This window comes from Balearica regulorum, chromosome 3 (genome assembly GCF_011004875.1).
Source record: "Balearica regulorum gibbericeps isolate bBalReg1 chromosome 3, bBalReg1.pri, whole genome shotgun sequence".
NCBI classification, from domain to species: Eukaryota; Metazoa; Chordata; class Aves; order Gruiformes; family Gruidae; genus Balearica; species Balearica regulorum.
This window is the reverse complement of record NC_046186.1, coordinates 93,094,935-93,115,978: the sequence shown is the minus strand read 5'-3', so window position 1 is coordinate 93,115,978 and position 21,044 is coordinate 93,094,935. Positions and strand designations below refer to the sequence as shown.

The following is a 21,044-nucleotide window of genomic DNA, read 5'->3' as shown; positions in this document are numbered from 1 at the left end:
TTTTTTTATTTACAGTCACCCCACCACAGAAAAGAAGCCCCTTTAAATATGTTTAATTTTCTTTTCAAGTATGATTTGCAGAAATGATGAAGTGACTTTAGCTCAAAAATTACTTTGTAATGTCAAGTTGATAACTATAAATACTATGTAATACGTGTATGTGTAATCTAGAAAAAATAAATATATACAATGATATATGTATATTTATACATTTTATATATTAAATATGTAAAATAAATATATAAAATACTATATAAATGCCAAATGCTACAAATGTTAGGACTGGTCTGTAAAGTACAGAGGATCATAATTGCATACAGTCAGAGCTGGACCATTTTTATTTTCCTGAAAAATACTGAAATGTGGTACTATGACCTAAAAAGCCATACTCTTAGTCCTCAAAACCAGTTGAATGTACAACGGATTAGACATCACCATTCAGTGACTCATGTACTGAATGAAGGCCGTCCTTTAAAATTGTTGGGCAAGGTTTCACTATGGTGATGGAGGTATCTTAATGAAGAAGAGAAAACTGAACCAGTCATTGGTAGGAATATATGAAGAACTGACTTTTTGGTTTAGTTTCTGTAAGTTTAGTTTTGTTTGTTTGTGGGGTTTTTTTTAAAGCATCTCAAAATAAATTGAAAATGTGGATTTTTTTGCCATGAAAACAAACAGCTTTCACTTTATGTAATTTTAACAACCAGAGGAGATGAAGACTTGGATTTTAGCCAAAATTAGCAGATAGCTGTAGTAAGGCGGAGGTGGTACAGTTTGCCTGATTTACTGGCATAGTGTAATGGTGAAGATACTCCTGCTGGATGCAAGAGATTTTTGTGTTTGGGGTTTTTTTTCTGTCTCTGTCCTTCCCCTTACCAGGAATACCTTGGTATTTTATGCAAACAGCACAGCTCCAGCAGAGAGAAATCTGCCTCTAAATGCCTTTTAGTTGAGTGATTCAGGCACTCCGCAAGGAAAAGCAAGAATCAAACTCGTGCACTCTGCCTGGGTTTGACTCATCATCAGGTTTAGGCAGAGAGAGAGAGATTCCTGCATTCAGCGATTTGCCTTAACCAGATTACAGCATAACAGAGTGGCCTGCAACAGTACCCTCATTTCTTCATTCCCAAATGTATATTTGGGAATGCTGCACCCCTCTCTCACCTGGGAGAAACGAAAGAAATTGTTTGCTAATGTGGTCAAATTTTGCAACTATTTTTTGTCTCAGGCAAATCCTAATTTTTTTTGATGAATACTTGGACATCCCTGCCTGAAATTGGTACCAATTCTACATTGGTATAAAAATTGTCATCACTTAGGCTTATTTGTCTTTGTTTAAAGAAAATGACAAGTAGATACGTTCTTGCATGGGACTACGTTTGCTGTTTGACTACAAGTACCTCTCAGAGCAACAGTGAACTAGGAATCATTATACATGTATTTGTGCGAGACTGAAATATGAATTGTTTCCAAAACGTATGCTCCAAATTACATCTGATGCTCTTGTAAGTTTTGGAGATGTGAGTGCCATCTGAGTGGTTGATATGGTCTTGAAATCCCGGGTTTACACTTTCTGACTTTAGCTCTGTGTTTGATATACTGCAGTAGATTGCAGAAAAAGAACTCGCTTGCTTTTGTGTGTAGGATATGCTGCAGTAGCAAATAAAGTGGATGGAGTTAAAACTCAGGAGAATTTCACAGGGTCCCGTGTTTGAAGAGACAGAATACTTGCAATGAGAAAATGTACTTTGCTAGTAATATTCTCTGTTCACTTTCCTGTCTTTAAAGACATGTGGATAAAAGTTGTTTCCTCTTCTCTTTGCTGCCTGGCTTTCTGTCTACCCACTCTTTCCGCGGAGTTACAATCCTTTGTGAAAGTCATTAGTGTGCTGTCTCACAAGTGTCCTGTGAGATCTCCAAGTCATTTTGCTGAATCTCTGGCACAAGGGATACGGCGAACCATAAAGGTAGCAAACACAGACCTCAACAGACACCTTTGATAATTAGTAAGTGGCAAACAAAATGATAAAAAGAAAATTAAATTATGTTTAAATAGCAGATATTGGTTTTGGCAGTCTACTGAAGCATGAACTTCCCCTTTAAACTATCAGTATGCTGCTTTGGGTTGTTTTAATGGTATTTTTAATGTGATATTTTGTGTAAGTTAATAGTTCAATGCGAAAAGCCAGGAACTGACAGGCTACTCCTAACCTCCTCCCAGTTTTAAAAGGCTGAAGGCAGAAACTGGTTGTCTGTTGTCTTCACAGGGGAAGCTTCCCTACCTTCCCTAAGTGGGAGCCAATTAATGCATACTGGTTGTGTAATTGTCAATTTTCAAATGCTCTATGGAGGCTATTTTTTATTTCTTTTCCACAATAAGCTGTTTTTCTCTACGCAGTATGACAGTAATGAAAAACAGTCATGTTCCGTTCTAGTTTTCAAAACATTTATGGTAAGTGGGCTTGAGCGTGTTAACGCCGAGCAATGGAGACCTGCGCTTGTTAGAAGAATTTGCTGACAAAGAGTCTGAAAGTCAAATGAAAAACAGAAGATTCCGAAGGCCGATAGCAGTCAGACCTGAGTTAATGACACTTTTGATAAAATAAGCACTGTAAAGACAAATATGAAACAGGCCGTCGTGACGGTATCAGTTCTCAGTATCGTTCTTCAAGTTCTCGTGTGTAGTAATTGTGAAATGGATCTAATCCATTGGCAGCAGACATATCGTGTGCAGTTCCCCAGTAGGAAAAAAGGGTCTAATGCTCTGAGAGAATTTGGGAGACAATGAATTCTATTTATTGATGGGCAGTTCTAAGGCAGTTGCTGTCAGCTGTCTATATGGCTGTTTTGGGGCAGTTTCAGGATTTTCTTGTGGAAGGCATGACTTCATTTTCAACATATTGCATTATATCTTTTTTCTTTTTTTTTTTTTTTTCCCCCTGCTGGACTCTGTGCTTGTTATTCAGAGTATACTGCTGTTATGCTAAATGTTTAAAAACTTCCAAACTTAATTTCACATTTCCAATGCTCATTATCTTTGTATTATATAATAGCTATTTCAAATCCTAAATTTTCAGCTCAGTTCCCCTTAATTTTTTTCTATAGTTTTTGTGTGAATGTACTTAGTACTTTCACATGAAAAGCCCTTTGGGATGTGGATGCGAGATTCATTAACAAAATTTGTTAACCTGTCTTCTGATTGATTTTTCAAGAATAATTTTCAACTTTGAGGCTTACTGCTCTTGTCCAGTGTTTCATATTTCTATCCTATGATGTACTATGTGCATTTCCAGTTTTCAGGCACTGCTGTATTTCCTTTGACAGTAAATCACAGGGTAAAGAACACGTAGAGAGATCTAGGTCATGGCCTGAACAGTTCTAAGCCACTTTTAGATGTACAGAAGAGTGTTTTCATGTTGTCTAAGGACTTCAAGTGAGAAAATACTTCTGCTTTACACAATATTAGTGGGCAAACTCAGTTTGGGATTTTTTTCTGGATATACTTTTGTGAACCAAGCTAATTCTCTTGTCATGTGATTGTTTCTTTTGCTATAAAGATAATTGAAGTGTGCAAATATCTTTCTTCATAACTGCACATGGCACATTATGTACTCATGTGTAGTTCCTCATACCTTAGGCTCAAACATAGTAGCTTTTTTCTCCTGTTCTCCTCTAGTTCCTCTACTTCACTCTATGATCCCATCTCTAGAATTCCCTCACGTCATTTTCATCCACCATTCTTCTCCTTAACCACTTTCATAGGACTGTTTTTTCTCATAATAAACATCTCAAACATCTCTCAGCCCTCTTTTCTTTCCAAACTGCCTGTATGCTCACATCACTTTTTCTGTTGCTTCCCATCAGTACTGTTTGCATCTACTATCCTGTCATACCTAGAATGAAAAAAATAACATTTTTCCTAATTTTTATATAGTCCTTAATTCTTTTTCACGCCTGAGCTCCCAAGTGGTGGGGTGGAACAAGATAAAGGAACTGCTCCTTGCACGTGTTATGTCAAACAGGTATTTTGACCACACTTGATCTGATTTTCCATGAAGTTAATTTCACAGCAAAACTGTTCTTGTGCCTCTTCTGTCAAACAGAGAATATTTTGACCATGGTTTATCCTATTTTACATGAAGCAAATTTCACAGTAACTCTGAAATCCAAATGCCTCCTCCAGAGTTGCTGAACTCGGTGTAGCCACATTCATACAACACAAAGATGAAATATATTCAAGCAAGATGTCTGGGAAATTGCTACATTGTTAAGCTCAATTTCAAGTCTCACTTCACAAAAATAAACTGAGGGTTCTCATTAATCTCTTCATTATGCCCACTAGTATGCCTACTGGAGCAAGTCAGACAGATATAAAGGGTCATTTTGTGTAATTATTGAGCTTAAAAGCCCTGAACGATAGAGGCATTGAAGTACATATTTTTCCTTGTGTTTACATGCTCACATTTTGAAAGATTCTAATAAAGCAAAAGAAGAAAGAGGCTCAGCTTCACAGACCTGCCTTATTAAGCACAAAGAATTAAGATTTCACAGGGAGGAACCAGAGTTGTATTCTATTTCAGACCATTAGGAGCCTCTCAAAAGCATGAAAACTCTGCATCTAACGTTTCATTTGCTGGCTTTTATTTTAGCTGAGTCTAGTTTGATTGAAAAAAGATTAGCTCCTTTTAAGTTACATTTCTTAACAGTGATTCAGGATCACAAGAAGCTTTCCAATTGTTCATGTTCATTGTCTTTTTTTCCCCGGTTTTACCTTCAGTTCCTTGTGGCTGCTTTTCAGCCACAAATATGCGTGGATCTTTGAAGGAGCCTTGAACAGAGTGGCAAGGAGTTGCAAACTGCAGTGTCCTTAGTCTCCCTTGAATGTCTTTGCCATACATTTCTTGCAGCTCTGCATGTGGCCGTATGCGTTGAAGTTTGACTTGCTCCACTTTGCCATGCGGCTGACGTTCTCAGCTCCTCTTCGTGTACATTACTGTGAGGAGAGTGAAGAAAACATCAGTCACTCTGACATCAGTTTGGACTTTAGCTCAGTTCCACCTTAGAGAAAATACGTGATACCGAGTAATACCCATAGTATCAGTACCTGTTTCTTTTAGATATTGTTTTTTTCTCAGCATGCCATTGAAGACTTGAATGTCTCTTTGGAGGCCTGTAAAATTGTCACAGTAATGATATAAATAAATGTATATTTCATTACTTTGTAATATATCATCTGGAAAAAAATACATTTTGGAAAGGGGAGGGGAAGGAAACTTGAATAGTAATTATCCCAAAGTATATCATTAATATATACAAATAGCTTGATAAAAGAAAAACTCTGTGAAGGGCCAAGCTGAGCTGATGAAGCTGAATTACATTCGTTCTTTTCTGGGTTGGAAGGAATAAGCAGAGGGAGGACTTCAAACCCTTAGCCCACCAAAGTTAAATCCTAGGGAGTTCTCCAAATGCACAGTGTTCTCTAGGAATTGTAACGCGATTCCTACGTTACTGAATCCCTTTTCACTGTATCCTGCATTGAGATATATGCCGTAGTAAGCCATGGATTTATTCAGAGTAATGTTTTTACCAGGACAGATTATATCCATGAATCACAAAGTGGAAGAATTATTATATCTTTAGGTTCATCCTTTGGGCATTTCTGCACTATGTGGTGCGGTGTATTTTTTTTTAAGAATAATTTTCCATCAGTTTGTTTCTGATACTCGAAGGGATGGTGCTTCCATTCTGCTCTTGCTTTTCTAGCACGTGAGATCTCACAGTGAGAATTTTTTCCTCATACCAGTACTCAACATCATATTACCTAATTTCATTCCTTCTTTTTCTCCCTGTAAACCAATTTTCTTTCTTAATGATTTCATATGCTTTCTACTACATATTTATAAAATCATCCTGCTGTTTTCTCGTTACCTCAATTGCTACTTAAACAAGTTTTGCCTGACTTTATCTTGTACTCTTTCATCATGAGTCAAGTTTCCTCTGCTTGTAAATGATATTTATGAATTTTACCCAGCTCTTTGTCTATAATTTTTCAGGGTACAGAGTTACAAATTAAATACTAATATTTAGTTTATCAGAAACTATTGGGAGGGGAGCTACATTTTCTATGTTCTGTAACACGGTAACAGAAGCAAAAGTTGTATTTGTTATTTTTGTCTTAGTTTGCTTTAGTCTCATGTCTACCGCAGTCATGGATGCAGGATCAGGTTTTTTTTCTAGGCGAGTTTCAGTCTGAGGTCACAAGGCTTTGTTTTCTGACTTGAGGTTAATAGATAATTCAGTGTGGTAGTAGAAAGGGTTATAGTTTTCCTCCCTTCCATTAGAAAACCTCGGTATATTTGTATTGCTGTTAGGAGAAGGCACGTGCTGATTTACTTTTTTCAATGTTTTATTCTTCTTAGAGACTGTGGTTCAATTTACTGCATTCCTTGGAGGTTTGACATGTCAATTAGATGTTATCGACAGTAATAGAAGGGCGGTTGCTGTAAATGTGAAGTTTTTTACGAGTGGGCCATGAAATCACACCCAAGGGAATGCAAGAGAGAAGTGCGATAAATACAGTGTTAGTCTACATGCTACAAAGGAACTGATTAATAGGGAGCATGATTCTGTCTCATATCTGTAAAAATATTGTTTATATATTTTCTGTTAATCAACCATTCCATTTGTATGAAGCATTATATAATAAAAACAGCTTACAATCTGTTGTAGGATTATGGGGGAAGTAGTCTTCAAGTTAAAAGCAGCCTACTAGTTGTATTACTGGGTATGTTAATACGTTGGATTGCTTTCCAAATCTTTGCTACCTACATGAACATCGGGGCAGTAACTACTGGTAATGAGTAAGCACAACAAACCAATTCAACCTCTAGGCTTCTGCATGCTGGTCTTCTGCTTGTATGCTTTGGTGTACACAAAAGTATGTAAGATGAACTCATAGGTTGAGTTGCTCAAGTTCACAGCCTCCGTCTGCCACCACTGCCATCCTCCAGGGATGTACGTCTTGATGCTACATGCACAGTTCTTGACATGGCATAGAAATTTGGCTCATGGCATTCTGCCAGACAGTTTGCCAGCAAATTGCTAATAATTTCATTTAGTGTAAGATTTTTAAATATAACCATATTTCTGGAAGTACAGGAAGACAACCTGTTGAAATTGAAAAAATGTGGAGCAAAGTAAATTATAAGAGTACACGGCTTATGCAGTACAAAAATGCTAATGGAGGCCTACATCGGCATGTGGATATATTTGAAAATTGGTTACTACATTTATTTAGAAAAGTAATTACTACGTTCAGTTTTACTGTTGCTCAGCTTGACTATATTTTAACATTTTCTTTATGTAATATTTTTTCTAAAACAGCAAAATGGTCAGCTGTGAAAGCAAGGTTGCTATAAGGAGTCTTTTGCATTAGAAGCTTTATAAAGATGTCAGAAAGTCGGTATAGACTTCATTAAATCTATTTTATGTCAGAATTTTTATCTAATAGATCTGCTTTATCAAGCCCACATTTGGTTTCTACAATAAACTATATACAATAAACGTTTATAGCAATTCAGTAAAGTGTTCTCATAGAGGATAGATATTTTGTTTGGATTGGTGGGAGGGACCAACCATAGGGCTGAAGTAACTACAAATCTTGTTTAGATGCTTTCAAAATTATGCATTCCTTATGGGAAATATATTTAGAATAAAAATTTTGAAGGGCATTTTCCCAAAAGGTGGGAATTCATATTTTTGCTTGTCAATACATAAAGCAATTATGTAATAAATACTGCAACAGGTGATTTTTAGTATTTATTATTCTCACATTTATTTTAGACTGTCATTATATTTCTCTTAACCATTTTATTACCTCTGCCATTAGTACTTCAAGTCCTTCTTGGTTTTTTTCCTTAGTAGACTGGATAAAGTATTGTTGCTATGTCATCAGTGGACTATAGCATAAATATAACCAAGATGCATTATTAGGTGAGTTTTGTCTCTGTCTCTGAGAGCAGCAGAGAGAAAGCCGTTACTTCTAGCTTGCACCTTCCTTGTTTCTTTAGAAGTTTGATGGGCCATCTTTGGAGAGAGTGTTGTCATTCTGCTGACAGCAGAAACAGATGGAAACTCAGGTTTAAGTCTCAGTTTTAAACTGAGGTAGACCAGGGGCAGACCTGCACTTAATTTGGCTCTAATTTAAAAAACCAAAATGTAGATGGCCTTTGATTCCTCACAATGTTTTCTTTCTCACGCTTTGTCTTCTCCCTCAGTAGCTTGGGAGGCTGGACGGAAGGGGGGAGGCTGGGCCAGATACCCAGTTTGACCGACTTTATGGGTCTGACTTTCTGAATTAGTATGTTAAATTATAGATTTAACAGGAGAGGAAGTATTACTTCACTTTATTGTTTAGTACTGTTACGGTGGAAAAACCTGTTTTTTATAGGCAATTTATGACGTAGCTGTAGACCTTTTGGTGTTTTATAAAAAAAAAAAGTCTGTATAGCAATAACTGTTACAGCTTTTTTAGTGCACACTTCTGTGTTTATTTCGTAGGTATTCCATAGTAGAGGTTAGTATGGTATTCATTAATAGAACAAGGGGTGTAATACATATCATGCAGAACATACTACAGTACTTCTCGAGTCTCAGTTGGCTTGCTTATGTGTGCATGCGCTTTTTTATTTGGCAGCATCACTTGCTAGTTACTTGCTGTTTTGTTTACAGCAGTACAGTCACGAGACTGATGTTCAGAAAGACCACAACTTTTTTTTCCTTTTCCTTTCATCTGCTTTTACAAATATCTCCTCACTATTCCATCATAATCAATGCTGTATTTCATTACAAAAAGATGTAATCACAGCTGAAAAAGTCCACATCCAAATAAGCTAAGGAGCGTTTTGTCACTTACTATAGAACGAGGCATATGTGAACAACCATTAGAGAGCAAAATGGAGGTTACTTGCTGGTAATTGACATTTTTCAGGGTGTGTTGTTCATTTCCACATTTGCTTCCAACTCTGCTTTGCTTTTCTTCTTGGAGTGAGGAACAAAAAGTGGAGGTTGTATGTCTCCTTGGAAAGTGAGGAGACACAGCATGCACACACAAAAAATGTATGTGCTTAGCCTAAAGCAAGCCATTATATGAATGTGTTATGGTTATTACGGCTTAATGAATGTTACGTGTAACAGCTTTCTCTTTCGTCTTACGTCTTTGGCCTGAAACTTGGTTTCAGCTCTCATCAGCGCTGCTCTGGTGATCCCACAGCATGGTAGTATTCTGTCGTGCCAGTGGCTCATTAGAAAACCTCAATCAAAGATAAGCTTCCACTTCTTTCTTAATTTGTTCTTTCTGGAAGAGAAGGAAATAACAGGGAAGGGTCACTATTTATATCCTATTATATGTAATAAATCTTTAGAAAGATAGCACCTTTTCATAGAAATAACTAGGCAAGGATTCCAAATGCTGTGAAAAGCCATTAAATTCTCTAAGAGGTGAATTGCTATTTTGGAGCAATAGATAGCTTAAGCAATGGCAAGCTATTGTTATAATTTACCTGGGCATCAGTATTTCTTGCATTCTTCTTGCAATACCTTAATAAAGGAAAAGATAGGAAGAAACATGAAAGTGTAGGGGGTTCCAATGATTTTCTTCTTCCTCTGAATAGAATATGGTGAAGAGATTGTGGGATGCACAAAGCCATTGAGTTTTCAGTGACAGCTGTTGCTGTCAGAGAGATGAAAGCATTTGGCCCAAGAGTCTGTTTATATGTTTGAGCAAAGAAAGTGATTTTCATTGCAAGGAGCTCGAAGTGAGACAGGCAGAGTCAGAGAATAAGAGAGCAAAAGATAATTATCTAAATTATGTTCAGGCTATTATAGAAGATGAATATAGTTAAAATGTAATTAAATATGACAGGCTCACAGGATGCAAGCATGGCTTTGGAATGCTAATCATCAATTACTGCATCTCCTTAGGGGAGTCGGGCAGAACAAGAGAGTTAGAAGTCGGGTGGCTGAGGTGAGATGTAGAGTGTTAAATAAGACACTGCAGGACTGTAACAAGGCTAATTTCTTTTGGGAAATGGAGCTGTGGTATCAGGGGACCTTTGCTAGCCAAGCAACTTGTAGTGCTGCATTTAAGCTTGAGGACCCTGGTATAAATCTGAGTAGGCTGCTAATCCCGAGTCTTCTCTTAGAGACGTAAACCTCAGCTTGAGGTAGTGATTATTTCTGTTGTGAAAGTGATGATCAGGACTGCTGCAGATTGAGCAGCAAATCTAAAATGAATCAACCAGCAAGGCAGATGTGAAAAGCTGGAAAAAAAAATAATCAAATCTTCCTGAAGATTTTAAAAAGCTAAAGCCTGAAAAATCAATTTGTTATAGGGTCACTAATAAGGAGTACAGAGATGCAGAAAGTCCAAAGATAACACTGTCAGTTTATGTGAGAAGTAAGTTCTGATAGCTTCTTCATGACCGCATCCTAGGTAGAGAAGGTGAAAGTATTGCCACCAGCTTGAAAGATTTGTTTGCTTGGCATATGGAGAGTAAAGGTGAAGAAATGGCATCTATTACACAGAAGTATCTAATCCCAGACCAAAAATTAGGTGCTTTTGATATGTTTAAATGCTGCTGTTCCTGGAATACAGTGCCTTATGTATCAATCAATATCAGAGCTATATACATAGTTTGGAGGAAATTTTTGTAAAGACCATCAAAAGCGATTTTGAGGATAGAAAGACTAGCTCTTGTGAGGAAAGTATAAAATAAGCACATGTGCATGGCATGACTACAAAATAATTTGCAAAATAAAATTTCTGCAGCGGAACTGAAATTATTACAATAGTACCAGAAGAGATAACTAGTAGTAAAAGATGATGATTAAAAAGAAACTTAAGGCTTACCTATGATGTCTTTAACTTAATCGAGGGGCACCACCGAACAATTGTTATGGCTTGATACATAAATAGAAGTCTTACTGAATTTGTTATATCAGCAAAAAATGCAAGAAGAGGGCAGGTATGCCTTGATAATGTTCTGTCAGGAATCTCTTTTCCCATATGGGTATAGTTACACTGCATAAATTATCTCTTTGCTGCGCAGTTGTATCTGTACTAGAGAGGTATTGCTTTGTATATATCGATGTTCTCAAATGTACTGTTACAGTCAAAATCAGTGCAACTTTCTAGTGAAGATGATTTACCTTGCTTATTTCAAAAGTGATTTTTTCCAAATCCGTTTGGTTGTTTTCTACTTTGTTTTTTTTCCTTTTCGCTAGGGAAATAAACTAAGAGACCTAATTTTCTCATTATCCCATCAAGTACTAATTCTCTAGTGGCAATAATCTTAAATTTTAATAACTTGAATTTTAATAACTCTTCTACAAATTGTCTATAATTTTTACTTTCTTTTTCCAATGGGAAAGGAATAAAATGGACACATACCAAAACAGGAAATATTCTTAGGACCAAATTTATTGAAAACCCTATCTCCCTTCAAGTCTCACATCTTCAGTAATTATGTCACTTTACTATTTTCTGTCATGTTTTAATATTATTAAAAGGGTAATTATACTCCAATCCTAATAACAGCATTGTGGCAGAAAGTAAGGACTTGTAATGCAGTGGGAAGTGCAAGAACTTAGGAGCTTCCTGGAGGAGCTGATTTAGAAGTGTGTTGTCAAAAGGATCTTCAGAGGCCTTGTTCTCAACCTCTCTTAATATCTGTCACGTTCTTCAGCTGTATTCCTGAACAGAAGTGTCAGCTTCACTGTTGTCACTTCATACAACAGACAATGGCATTAACTGCCATCTTTGGAAAATCTACACTGAACCCTTGCAGTGTGTATTTGACCAGTGCGCAGAAGTACTATAAATAAATACAGGCTCATTTGTATTCTAGTCTATGATCTTCAATTGACCTATTTTCTTGTCACAGAACACAAACTCTACCTTAGAAGCTAGGAAGGTGTAGATTGTTCTTAATAGCTTCTTTAGGACTTCAAACTCTTTATTGGAATAGCTTTAGATTATTTTCCAGATCACTAAACAGGGAAATCAGATTTTACATCATCACTCTCCTTGCATAAAGTGCATGCCTGTAAATGTAAAAGCATATGCATAATGCAAACTAAGGCAATACTTTGTTATGAGACGTAGTGTTGCAGTCATCTAATTGTCCCAGCCACTCATCTTTGGGACTCTGTACTTCAAGGTAACAAATTACTTTTGGCCATGAAGATTAACTGACTTGGCTGTACTAGAGTAATATGAGAGGGAAACTCAAGAAGAATTGTTCTCCTGTTTAGGGAAAAAAATGGTTAAATCCTAGCAATCTTTCAGATCTTGAGACAGTCAACAAAATAGTCCCTTCTCATTTTATATTTTATTTAGCGCTAGAAGAAACAGCCTGAACTTTAAAATAAGGAGGTCATAGCCACATAAGGAATATAAATAAACCATGCCATTAGATAGATAACTGCTGTACCTCTGAGACCTGACACAGACCGCACCTTTCTATTATGATGAGTAACTCTAAATACATCCATTACTTCATGCAGTAATACCAGTGAACTAATTGAAATTAGGTCTTGATTGGGCTCATAATCTTCTTTAAGCAAATATAACCTGACAGCAGTGATAAAAGTAATAGTCGACTAAATTAAACCCAGAGACACTATCTTTGTGACAAAGAGGTTTTCCTACTAAGGGAAAATTCGAGTGCCTGACGAATAGTCAGCATCCAAGCTGTTCATACTGCCAGGCTTTGGGGTAGTCTACTGGTGGTGAGTGGTGTTTTATTCCAGTTTTGCTTTGGTCCCTTATTTCTTATAGGAACACTTCTGAAGGTACTCTGAACACGTTCAGGAAAACTATCCAATGTTGTTCTTCTGTAGTGAGTTAATCAAGTTATACTGAAGTACATTTTATTGCTGAAGCCTTCTATGACAGAGTCTAGTTTTGCTAAAAAGTTAAATTCTGTATCTAGCTTTCATGCGTTAGGAATATAAAATAATTTAAATTCTAATGTGTTCAAATACTAATCTAGTGTAGTGGAAGACTGGCATCAAACTGAAAGCTCTAGTTCCTATTACTCTTGTTTCTTCTGTTTTGCTGTCAGTGTGTTCTGTAAGCACAAAGCTATGGTAGGAGTTGGTGTCCTTTTCCTGCTGCTTGAGGTATTGTACCCCACCCAGATCAGAAGAGTATGAATAAGGAAGGAAGAGTATAGTGGTCCCAATCTACCTCTAGTGTCCTTCAGTGTACCCCAAAAAGTTATGCCCCAGCTCTGGGAGCGGGTGGTCCGTTCTCCCCACTGCCTCTGTGTCAGTATGGGGAAATCCTCACAACCTGAACTGCGAGGAATGCTTTCTGTCACTCCTAATTCACTGGAAGGACCTTGGCCCACACAAGGGAAGGTTGGCTCCTCTGCCTTCACTGCTCCACTTAGAGTGGGAGGAGTTTATTGAGGGTTTGGGTGAATTTTGTTCCCATAGAGCAGTAATTTTCTTTAACCAAGCTCTGATGATTTCTCATGTTAACATATATGATTTCTCATAGTTAACATATGGGTGCCTTTACTTTTATTTATCTGATCTTTTGTTTATCTAATACAGTCAGTATTAGTCAAGGATTTTAGACTTTGATTCAGGTTGGGGTTTTTTTTTTGCCATTTTCTTAACTTTCAGCAAGAATATTATTCCTGCATACAAATTATAGTAGTATAAGGTATGTATAAAAACACAGAGGCAGAGTCAAGGCACTTAAAAATGAACAAGGAATACTGGAAATTCAGGTGATGAAAAGTGTTTCTCTGTTTGCCCTATTAAGTGATAATAGTACGTACTGTCACTTGAATGGATTCTCTGTATATTTTACTGCAAGCCATTGTGAGAGTGGTTAATATTTGTACGTCTTTCTGGATTTTTTTTTTTTGTAGATCCTGGCAAACAATCACTTTTGATAAACAGCCTGCATCTTTTATCAGAATAGTTGGAACTCACAACACAGCTAATGAGGTAAGAACCTTTTAAGAAAACCTATATTCTTCACAAATATACAACAGTACAGTTTTTCATATCTTGCAATGAAATTGATAATGCCTTCTAAAATGTACTTGCTTCATTTTTTTGCTCTGGCAATCTAACAAAATAAGAATGAATGCTTTTCTTGTTTGAGTATTTGTGAACTGTGTTATCGTCTTCCCTATGGAGTTGAAGGGCTGTTGCCAGTCTGGGGGATATTTTGGGAGTTTTACAGACAAAGTACAGTAAAGTGTTTCTGGGTTGACCTTTCCACAGTGCCATTCCTATTGCATTTGGTTTTAAATTAATCGTTATTTTGATGAATGATGAAAGTACCATTTTAGTGTACTAAATAAAGGTGTGTAGTCTGTGTTCGCTTGTTTTATCACCTATTATCTTTTTAGTGAATAACACATAAGAAAATAGTCATTCTTCATAAGAAAATCTTATTTGTGTAAGATTCTCTTATAATTAATTTTCATACCTGGTAAATCAGTTAACCAATAGTGGCCAAACCAGACTTTTTTCAATTCATTTTATACAGAAAAAATATATTTTGCCCTAACTTAGCAGGGTGCAGTATCATTCTCTTTTGTTTACTTGTGCTTGTCTTTCATAATTGTTTGGTGTATTGTCTCAGATGAAGTCCAGATTGTACAACTGACTTCAGTGAAACAATTTACAATATGTGAATTTAAGAATATAATGTATGTCTTTGTGAGATTGGGACCTTATATGACGAGATTATAAGAGGCACCAAAAGCTCCTGCTTCTGTGTGTATGCATGCATGTCTATATCCCATGCATGTAGTTCACCACAAAACATTGTAACTTCATGCTTACAATGAACTTTGGATAGCACTCTTATGTTTGTAGTAATTAGAGTTTGTGAACTCTAGGATACAGGATTTTGATCATATTTAGCATATGGGATTGCTGGTTCTTAAACCTTGGAAGAATCGTCAAATAGCTTTGTTTATGTCCAATTTAGAGCAATTATTGCAGACATATGCACCACCAGATGTCAACATTAGTTCTCAGCACACAGTTGGAAAGAAGCTGACCAGTCAACTGAACTGAGAATACAATTTTTATTTTCTTATTTTCTAAGCACTGCCTCTTGCAGTGTACAGTTCAGTCTTAATTGATGAGGTCTTAGAAATACAGAGTCAGCAGCTGCCTCCAGGGTTGTTGTACGTGCATGAAGGAGAGCCTTGGCCTTACTGATCCATATAGACAGTCTTGTTTGCTCTCATGCCAGTCTCTGTAAGTTCTCATCTCTTTATTAAAAACAACGAGATGCATTGCGTAAACTTAGAAAATCAGCCTACAAGAAACATCGCCTCCAACTTTTAATTCTTAAAGGTAGCTTTAAGCCCTGAAGAGTGATGGGCTTTTAAACATAATTCTAATTTGTCGTGGTTTAACCCCAGCCAGTAACTAAGCACCACGCAGCCACTCGCTCACACACCACCACTACCCCCCACCCAAAGGAGATGAGGAGGAGAACAGAAAAAAAACTCATGGGTTGAGATAAGGACAGTGTTTAATAGGATAACAAAGATGATCATAAATAGGTGATCCACAAATACAATTGCTGACCACCATACTACCAGTATGTTGCAAATTGAGGTTACAGCTATGCATGTAGTGGCTCAGTGGAAACTATAAACACGTGCTGCTGTTCTAGGTCTTTTCCTCTTTTGTCTTTAAAATCTGTACCCACGCTTTTTTTTGTTAATTATTTCTCCTAAAGCTTATAGATGAGGACATTATCAGCATGCCCATATTTCTAAATTACATTTCTTTTGACAGATATAAAACAGATGATCTGTAACATTTTTGTCATAATTTTTTCATTTTGCAAAGGTGCAGCAAGATACTTTTTATACTTCCAATTTAAATAACAGTGTAACCAAAGTCTTGGTTTGTTCTGCAGTCTATAGTCTTGGTAGTCTCTTCAGTAAGAACAAAAGTAGTTTCCAGAATTATTTGTCACAGCTGGTTGTATCTTATGTCAAACCATTCTCATTTTAAAACAAAATATGCTAATGGCAGCATATTCTTATCAAGGATTTTTACTGTAATAGGTACAAAAACACTCCCTACTTGTTCTACAAACACATACCTTTTAAAAGCACAATCTACACTTTTCAAAGGGAAGAGTTGATTTTTGGAATTGCAAAAAAATCCCATAAAATGTCTCCATTTTGTGAATGATTTCATCTTTTAAACTCATCTTTCCTTGCCATGTTTCCAAGTTTTAAAAGACATGATGTTCACGGATATTTTTTTTTAATTTTTTCTCCTCCCAAGCATGTGAATGTGTTTGTTGGTGTTACAACATGACAGAAGTGTAACTTTTTTTTCTTGAGTTTCCAGACATCCTATTTTTATAAAGAAAAGGATTATTTCTCCTTAGCTCTCATCATCATGTATTTGTCAGACAGGTCACCTGATACTTTGACTGTGTGAGTTTTATGTGGTTATTGCTCTTCAGTATTAGTGACCTGGAAAGGACACCTAGTTGCTAAAGCGAGAGCTTTATCTTACAAATTACTGCACCAGTGTTTATGTACTTGGCCTTCCTGCTTTGTATGTTGGACCTTTCTTAAAATATCCATGAGAATTATAACATGCTGTTGCTCAGAGGATGATGCTGCACTGTCAGCTCGGCCTTTTCAGAAAATACATGCAGGATTGTTTGTTTTAGTAAACTGTTCTGAAATATGTAATTCCAATATTGGAGGAAGCAGATGAGCTCAATTGTACTTCACTGTCCTCTGCTTCTCTCACAAGCTGTATTCTCTGTATGTTGAAGTGGCAGAGTCACTGAAATTAATGTTGTAAAATCACAGGCTTGTTAACGTGCCAGATGCTGAGTTGAGCATTAAGAATTTATTATGAAAGAACTGGTAAAAATGAAAGTTACAATTCAAGAATCAGGTACTTCAGACTTTATAGACAAGTATTAGCTAAATTTTAGTTGGTATCCATACTATATTTTAAAAGCACACATCACCTATGTACAGTCAAGTTTTAAATGAGAAACACTATTGGTGGGGGATCCAGTAGAAAATACAGAATCTTCTGACTTAGTGTCGTGGTTTAACCCCAGTCAGTAACCAAGCACCATGCAGTCGCTCACGTCACCCTGCCCTCCCCAGTGGCGTGTGGGGAGGGAGAATGGAAACAAAACCTAAAGACAGTTTAATAGGATGACAAAGGAAGATAATAGTAATAATAATAATTTTATATATATTAAAAAAAACAAACGCTGCACAAATACAATTGCTCACAATGTGCAGAAGGGGAAAAAAAACAACCCCAATGCCCAGTCTGTTTCTGAGCAGCGATTCCTGCCTCCCTGCTAGCTTCCCAGTTCTGTCTGGAGCATGATGTGATATGGCAGGGGAATGTCCCCTTTGGCCAGCCTGGGTCAGCTGTCCCTGGCTGTGCTCTCCCAGCTTCTGGTGCACCTGGCAGGGCATGAAAAGCTGAAAGTCCTTGACCTTAGTGTAGGACACTGCAACTACCTAGCAACAACTTAAAATATCAGCGTGTTATCAACATTATTATCATACCAAATCCAAAACACAGCCACTATACCAGCTACTAGAAAGAAAATTAACTCTCTCTCAGTGGAAACCAGGACACTTGGAGACCTCCATCCCATTCATTAGACTGTGCTGCCTTTCAAGGAAAGCAGCATCGTACAGAGGTGTACTAATGAGATAATGTTCCTTTCTGCAAATCCTGATGCCGATAAGTGCAGCTGGAAAAACAGCAATAGCTGTAACTTTAAAAACATGGGAGCAGGATGAGTATAAAAGGGGCTTCTCAAGAAGCGTAGCTGAATGCGAAAATTGGCTTCTCAAGAACTGTAACAGATGGAGAGAATTCGTGCCACTGTAGAAATTAGTTCGGCTTTAGAAAAAAAAACTCACCAGAAGAAATGCAGAGAAAAACCATTTTGTGCACATGTCTGTGTGGGTACGGGTGTAGATCTGTAATCTGTTCATATGTGTATATGTAAAGGCATAGCTATACATCTCTATGTGAGCATGTGTGTGTATATATATAGAAATATAAACTTGCATCGCTATAAAAAACTGCAAGAATTCTTACACTGAGAGGCACAAGAAAATATAATGGGGATAAAAAACCCCAGTGACTGAATATTTTTTTTATTCGTTTCACGTATGCTGTCAGAATTTGAATTAACTAGCTACCTCCTCGGAAAAGACCCAGGGGCTATTGCAGACATGTCATTGCAGACGTCTGCTCAATGTGCGCTTGAGCAGGGATGGTCACAAAGAATAATAGGATCTTCGGTTGTGTTGAAGAAGGGATAGAAAATATAATATTCTGTAGTCTTGTATGAATATGTTGTATATCCATGTCTTGTTTATGGTATCTGATTTTGCCTACATTAACTTGAAGGGGTCTGGGAAAGGGCAGTTAAGATTACAAGAGATTACCTTTGTTTGTGAGAAGAGCTTTAACAACATGATCTACTTGCAAGAAGAATGATGCAAGATGTTATAAAAGCATATAAAATTAAGTTAAAACAATAACTTTAAAATTCAGTTTTTAATATTCATCAAGCTTTAGCTATAAAACTACAATGCATGAGAAAATGACAAATTTTAGATTGGTATTAGTAAAGAATTGTTTAGTATGTGGCAAAGCTGTGCAGTTTGTAGCAATGAGAAATCATGTGGAAAGAAGCTTTGTAACAATTTTAAAGAGTTCTTCCCCCTTCTCCTCCCAGGCACTTCAAGAACAAGTAGAAGTAAGAGTAAGTAAAGTAGAAAATAAATTGGAAAAAGTGCTTAAACAGATGGTCCTCTTACTCTAAGATACAGTCACCTGTACAATGGTCTCAGGTATTGTTTGAAACCTCAGAAAATGATCACTGTTTGAAATGGAATGTTTCATCTGATGAAGCCGCAGCCTCCTTGGACACTCTGCCTTTCTACATACTCCAGGATCTGTCTGTAGAGCTACCATTGCTATTACAGCAGAGGGCAATCTTGAAATAGAATCATATTGGTAATGATTTAAATTTCATTTCTAGTGTGTATGAACATTCAGTCTTTTGAGGAAGTAATTAGATCATAAGATACATTTAAGACAATTAACATAATTGCTGTTGTCATCCGATAGCATGTAGTATATATTTATGCTACTTGGCAAAGAAAAAATAATTTACAAATATCTCTATCCGCTTTGGAACCATCTTTCTGATTTTTAGTGCCATATGTAAAGGTCGGTATAATTTGAAGGCCTCTTCTTGCTTCCCTTGTGTCACTTTATAATATTTATACCCCATGGACAGATGTTTTTTGACCTCATGGTGAAAATCTAATTTGACTAAGTACTTTGGCACTGATCTGGCCTGCATACTTCCGCATAGATTTCATCTTACATCGATCCTGCTTTTGCCAGCATTCAACTGTGTTGCTTTATTCTTCATTTTTTGTTCTCTCCAGGTGTTTCACTGCGTGCATTTTGAGTGCCCAGCCCAAATCAGTACCCACAAGGATGAGAGTACTAGCAAGGAAGTGGCAACAGCAGAGGGTGGGGACTGGTGGACAACAGCTTGTTTCTCGCCCTGTTCGAGCTGCAAGTACTAGTTCCCTGCATTCCCCTCCTGGATCCCACCTCGCGTTCACACGCTCACCAGCCGTAAAGGAGAATTAACAGGGAGCTTTGCAGCCCTGCTGACATTATATGAAATTATTCAGACCTTCTTGTGCTGGCACCTTTTCTTTCTTTGTGAACAAAGGGAACCATGTCTGAAAGCTGGAAATGCTGAAATGGTAAAGCTTTTCCCAAGGACATGAAGAGACTGCTTCACTCTCCTCAATTTGTTCAAATCAGGCTGGTCCTCCGAGGGGGGAGAAAATAAGTCTTCAATCTTCATCAAGTACCCCATTAACACCCTACCTCTCTAATCTAACCAAGGCAAGGAGAACAGAAGGAAATAAAAGGCAGAGCTACAGTGGAAATCTAAAATTACTCGAGCAGAATGGAAGGCGTATGAAATAAGTATTTGTTCCCTGAAGGCTTCCATTAGCAAAGAAAATGTTTATGGAACACATCAGTCCAGAATATATGTTATTTTTAAAAGTTATTCTTCATTCATACTCCTTTGTTACTAGTAATCTGTTTTCTAAATTCTTTTGACTCTGTATTCCACTTTATGTCTCATTTTTGGCTGTAGCAAATACTGTGCTGTAGATTAAGGAAGTCTCAAACATGTTTACCTGCTGAGATGCAAATTCCCTCATTCATCAGTGGGATGACAAAAAAAGCCTTCATGATATCAACAAACTAATTAATGGATGTTATATTAGTCTTGACCTTAGTTGACTTTCCAAAGTACAAAATTGTTATTTCTTACACTCAAAAGGAAATTCCTAAATCAAGCATCCATCTTGAAGAAAAACATATTTTTCACTCCTGAATATGATTACTTAAATTTTACCTGTATTTCTAAGAAAACTTGCAACAGATCATCAAAAATGTTTGGCTTAGAAAAGCGGAACTGCATCTGGTCGCTGACAAGCAGTCATTCAGAGTACAAAACCAAGAATTTTCAGATACTTTTTTTTTTTTTTCCCCCCAAGAAACAAACATTTTACAGTCTGGAGCTAAAATTCAAAGACTGTGTGTGCATAAACTTTTCTCATAATCTTCATAAAATATGATGCTTTTACACTGTTTTGTAAAAGATCTGGCTCTTAGTTTACAATCACAGAATTTGTTATCCATCTATGTTTGTCTGGGTTACATTGCCTGCTACTTTGCTTATTCTCAGTTTCCACACTGATGATGATGCAGTCTCTTACTCTCCAGATCTATGTGACTTTCAGGAAGAGCTCCATGTTGGTCTTTCAGTATGGGATAAAGTGATTTTGTATGAAGACAAACGCTGATGTAATTGGCAAAATTGATTAGGAGGGTTGTTCCTCCTCACAAAGTATATTATATTGGAAATGTCAGCTATC

General features: G+C 36.9%; 1 protein-coding gene across 6 annotated transcripts in view; it reads left to right on the top strand.

The window, feature by feature from the left end:
- Nucleotides 1–20,752, top strand: part of BTBD9 (BTB domain containing 9) — a 124,392-nt gene extending 103,640 nt beyond the window's left edge. For 4 of the 6 annotated variants that reach the window (XM_075749002.1, XM_075749003.1, XM_075749000.1 and 1 more), the window contains 3 exons: nucleotides 13,944–14,022; nucleotides 18,803–18,829; nucleotides 19,524–20,752. In XM_075749002.1, coding sequence (XP_075605117.1) covers nucleotides 13,944–14,022; nucleotides 18,803–18,829; nucleotides 19,524–19,667 — 250 coding nt within the window. In that variant the 3' untranslated portion in view covers nucleotides 19,668–20,752. The remainder of the gene's footprint in view (nucleotides 1–13,943; nucleotides 14,023–18,802; nucleotides 18,830–19,523) is intronic. The other 2 variants (XM_075749006.1, XM_075749001.1) reach the window with 1 other exon arrangement.
- Nucleotides 20,753–21,044: the final 292 nt, after the last annotated feature.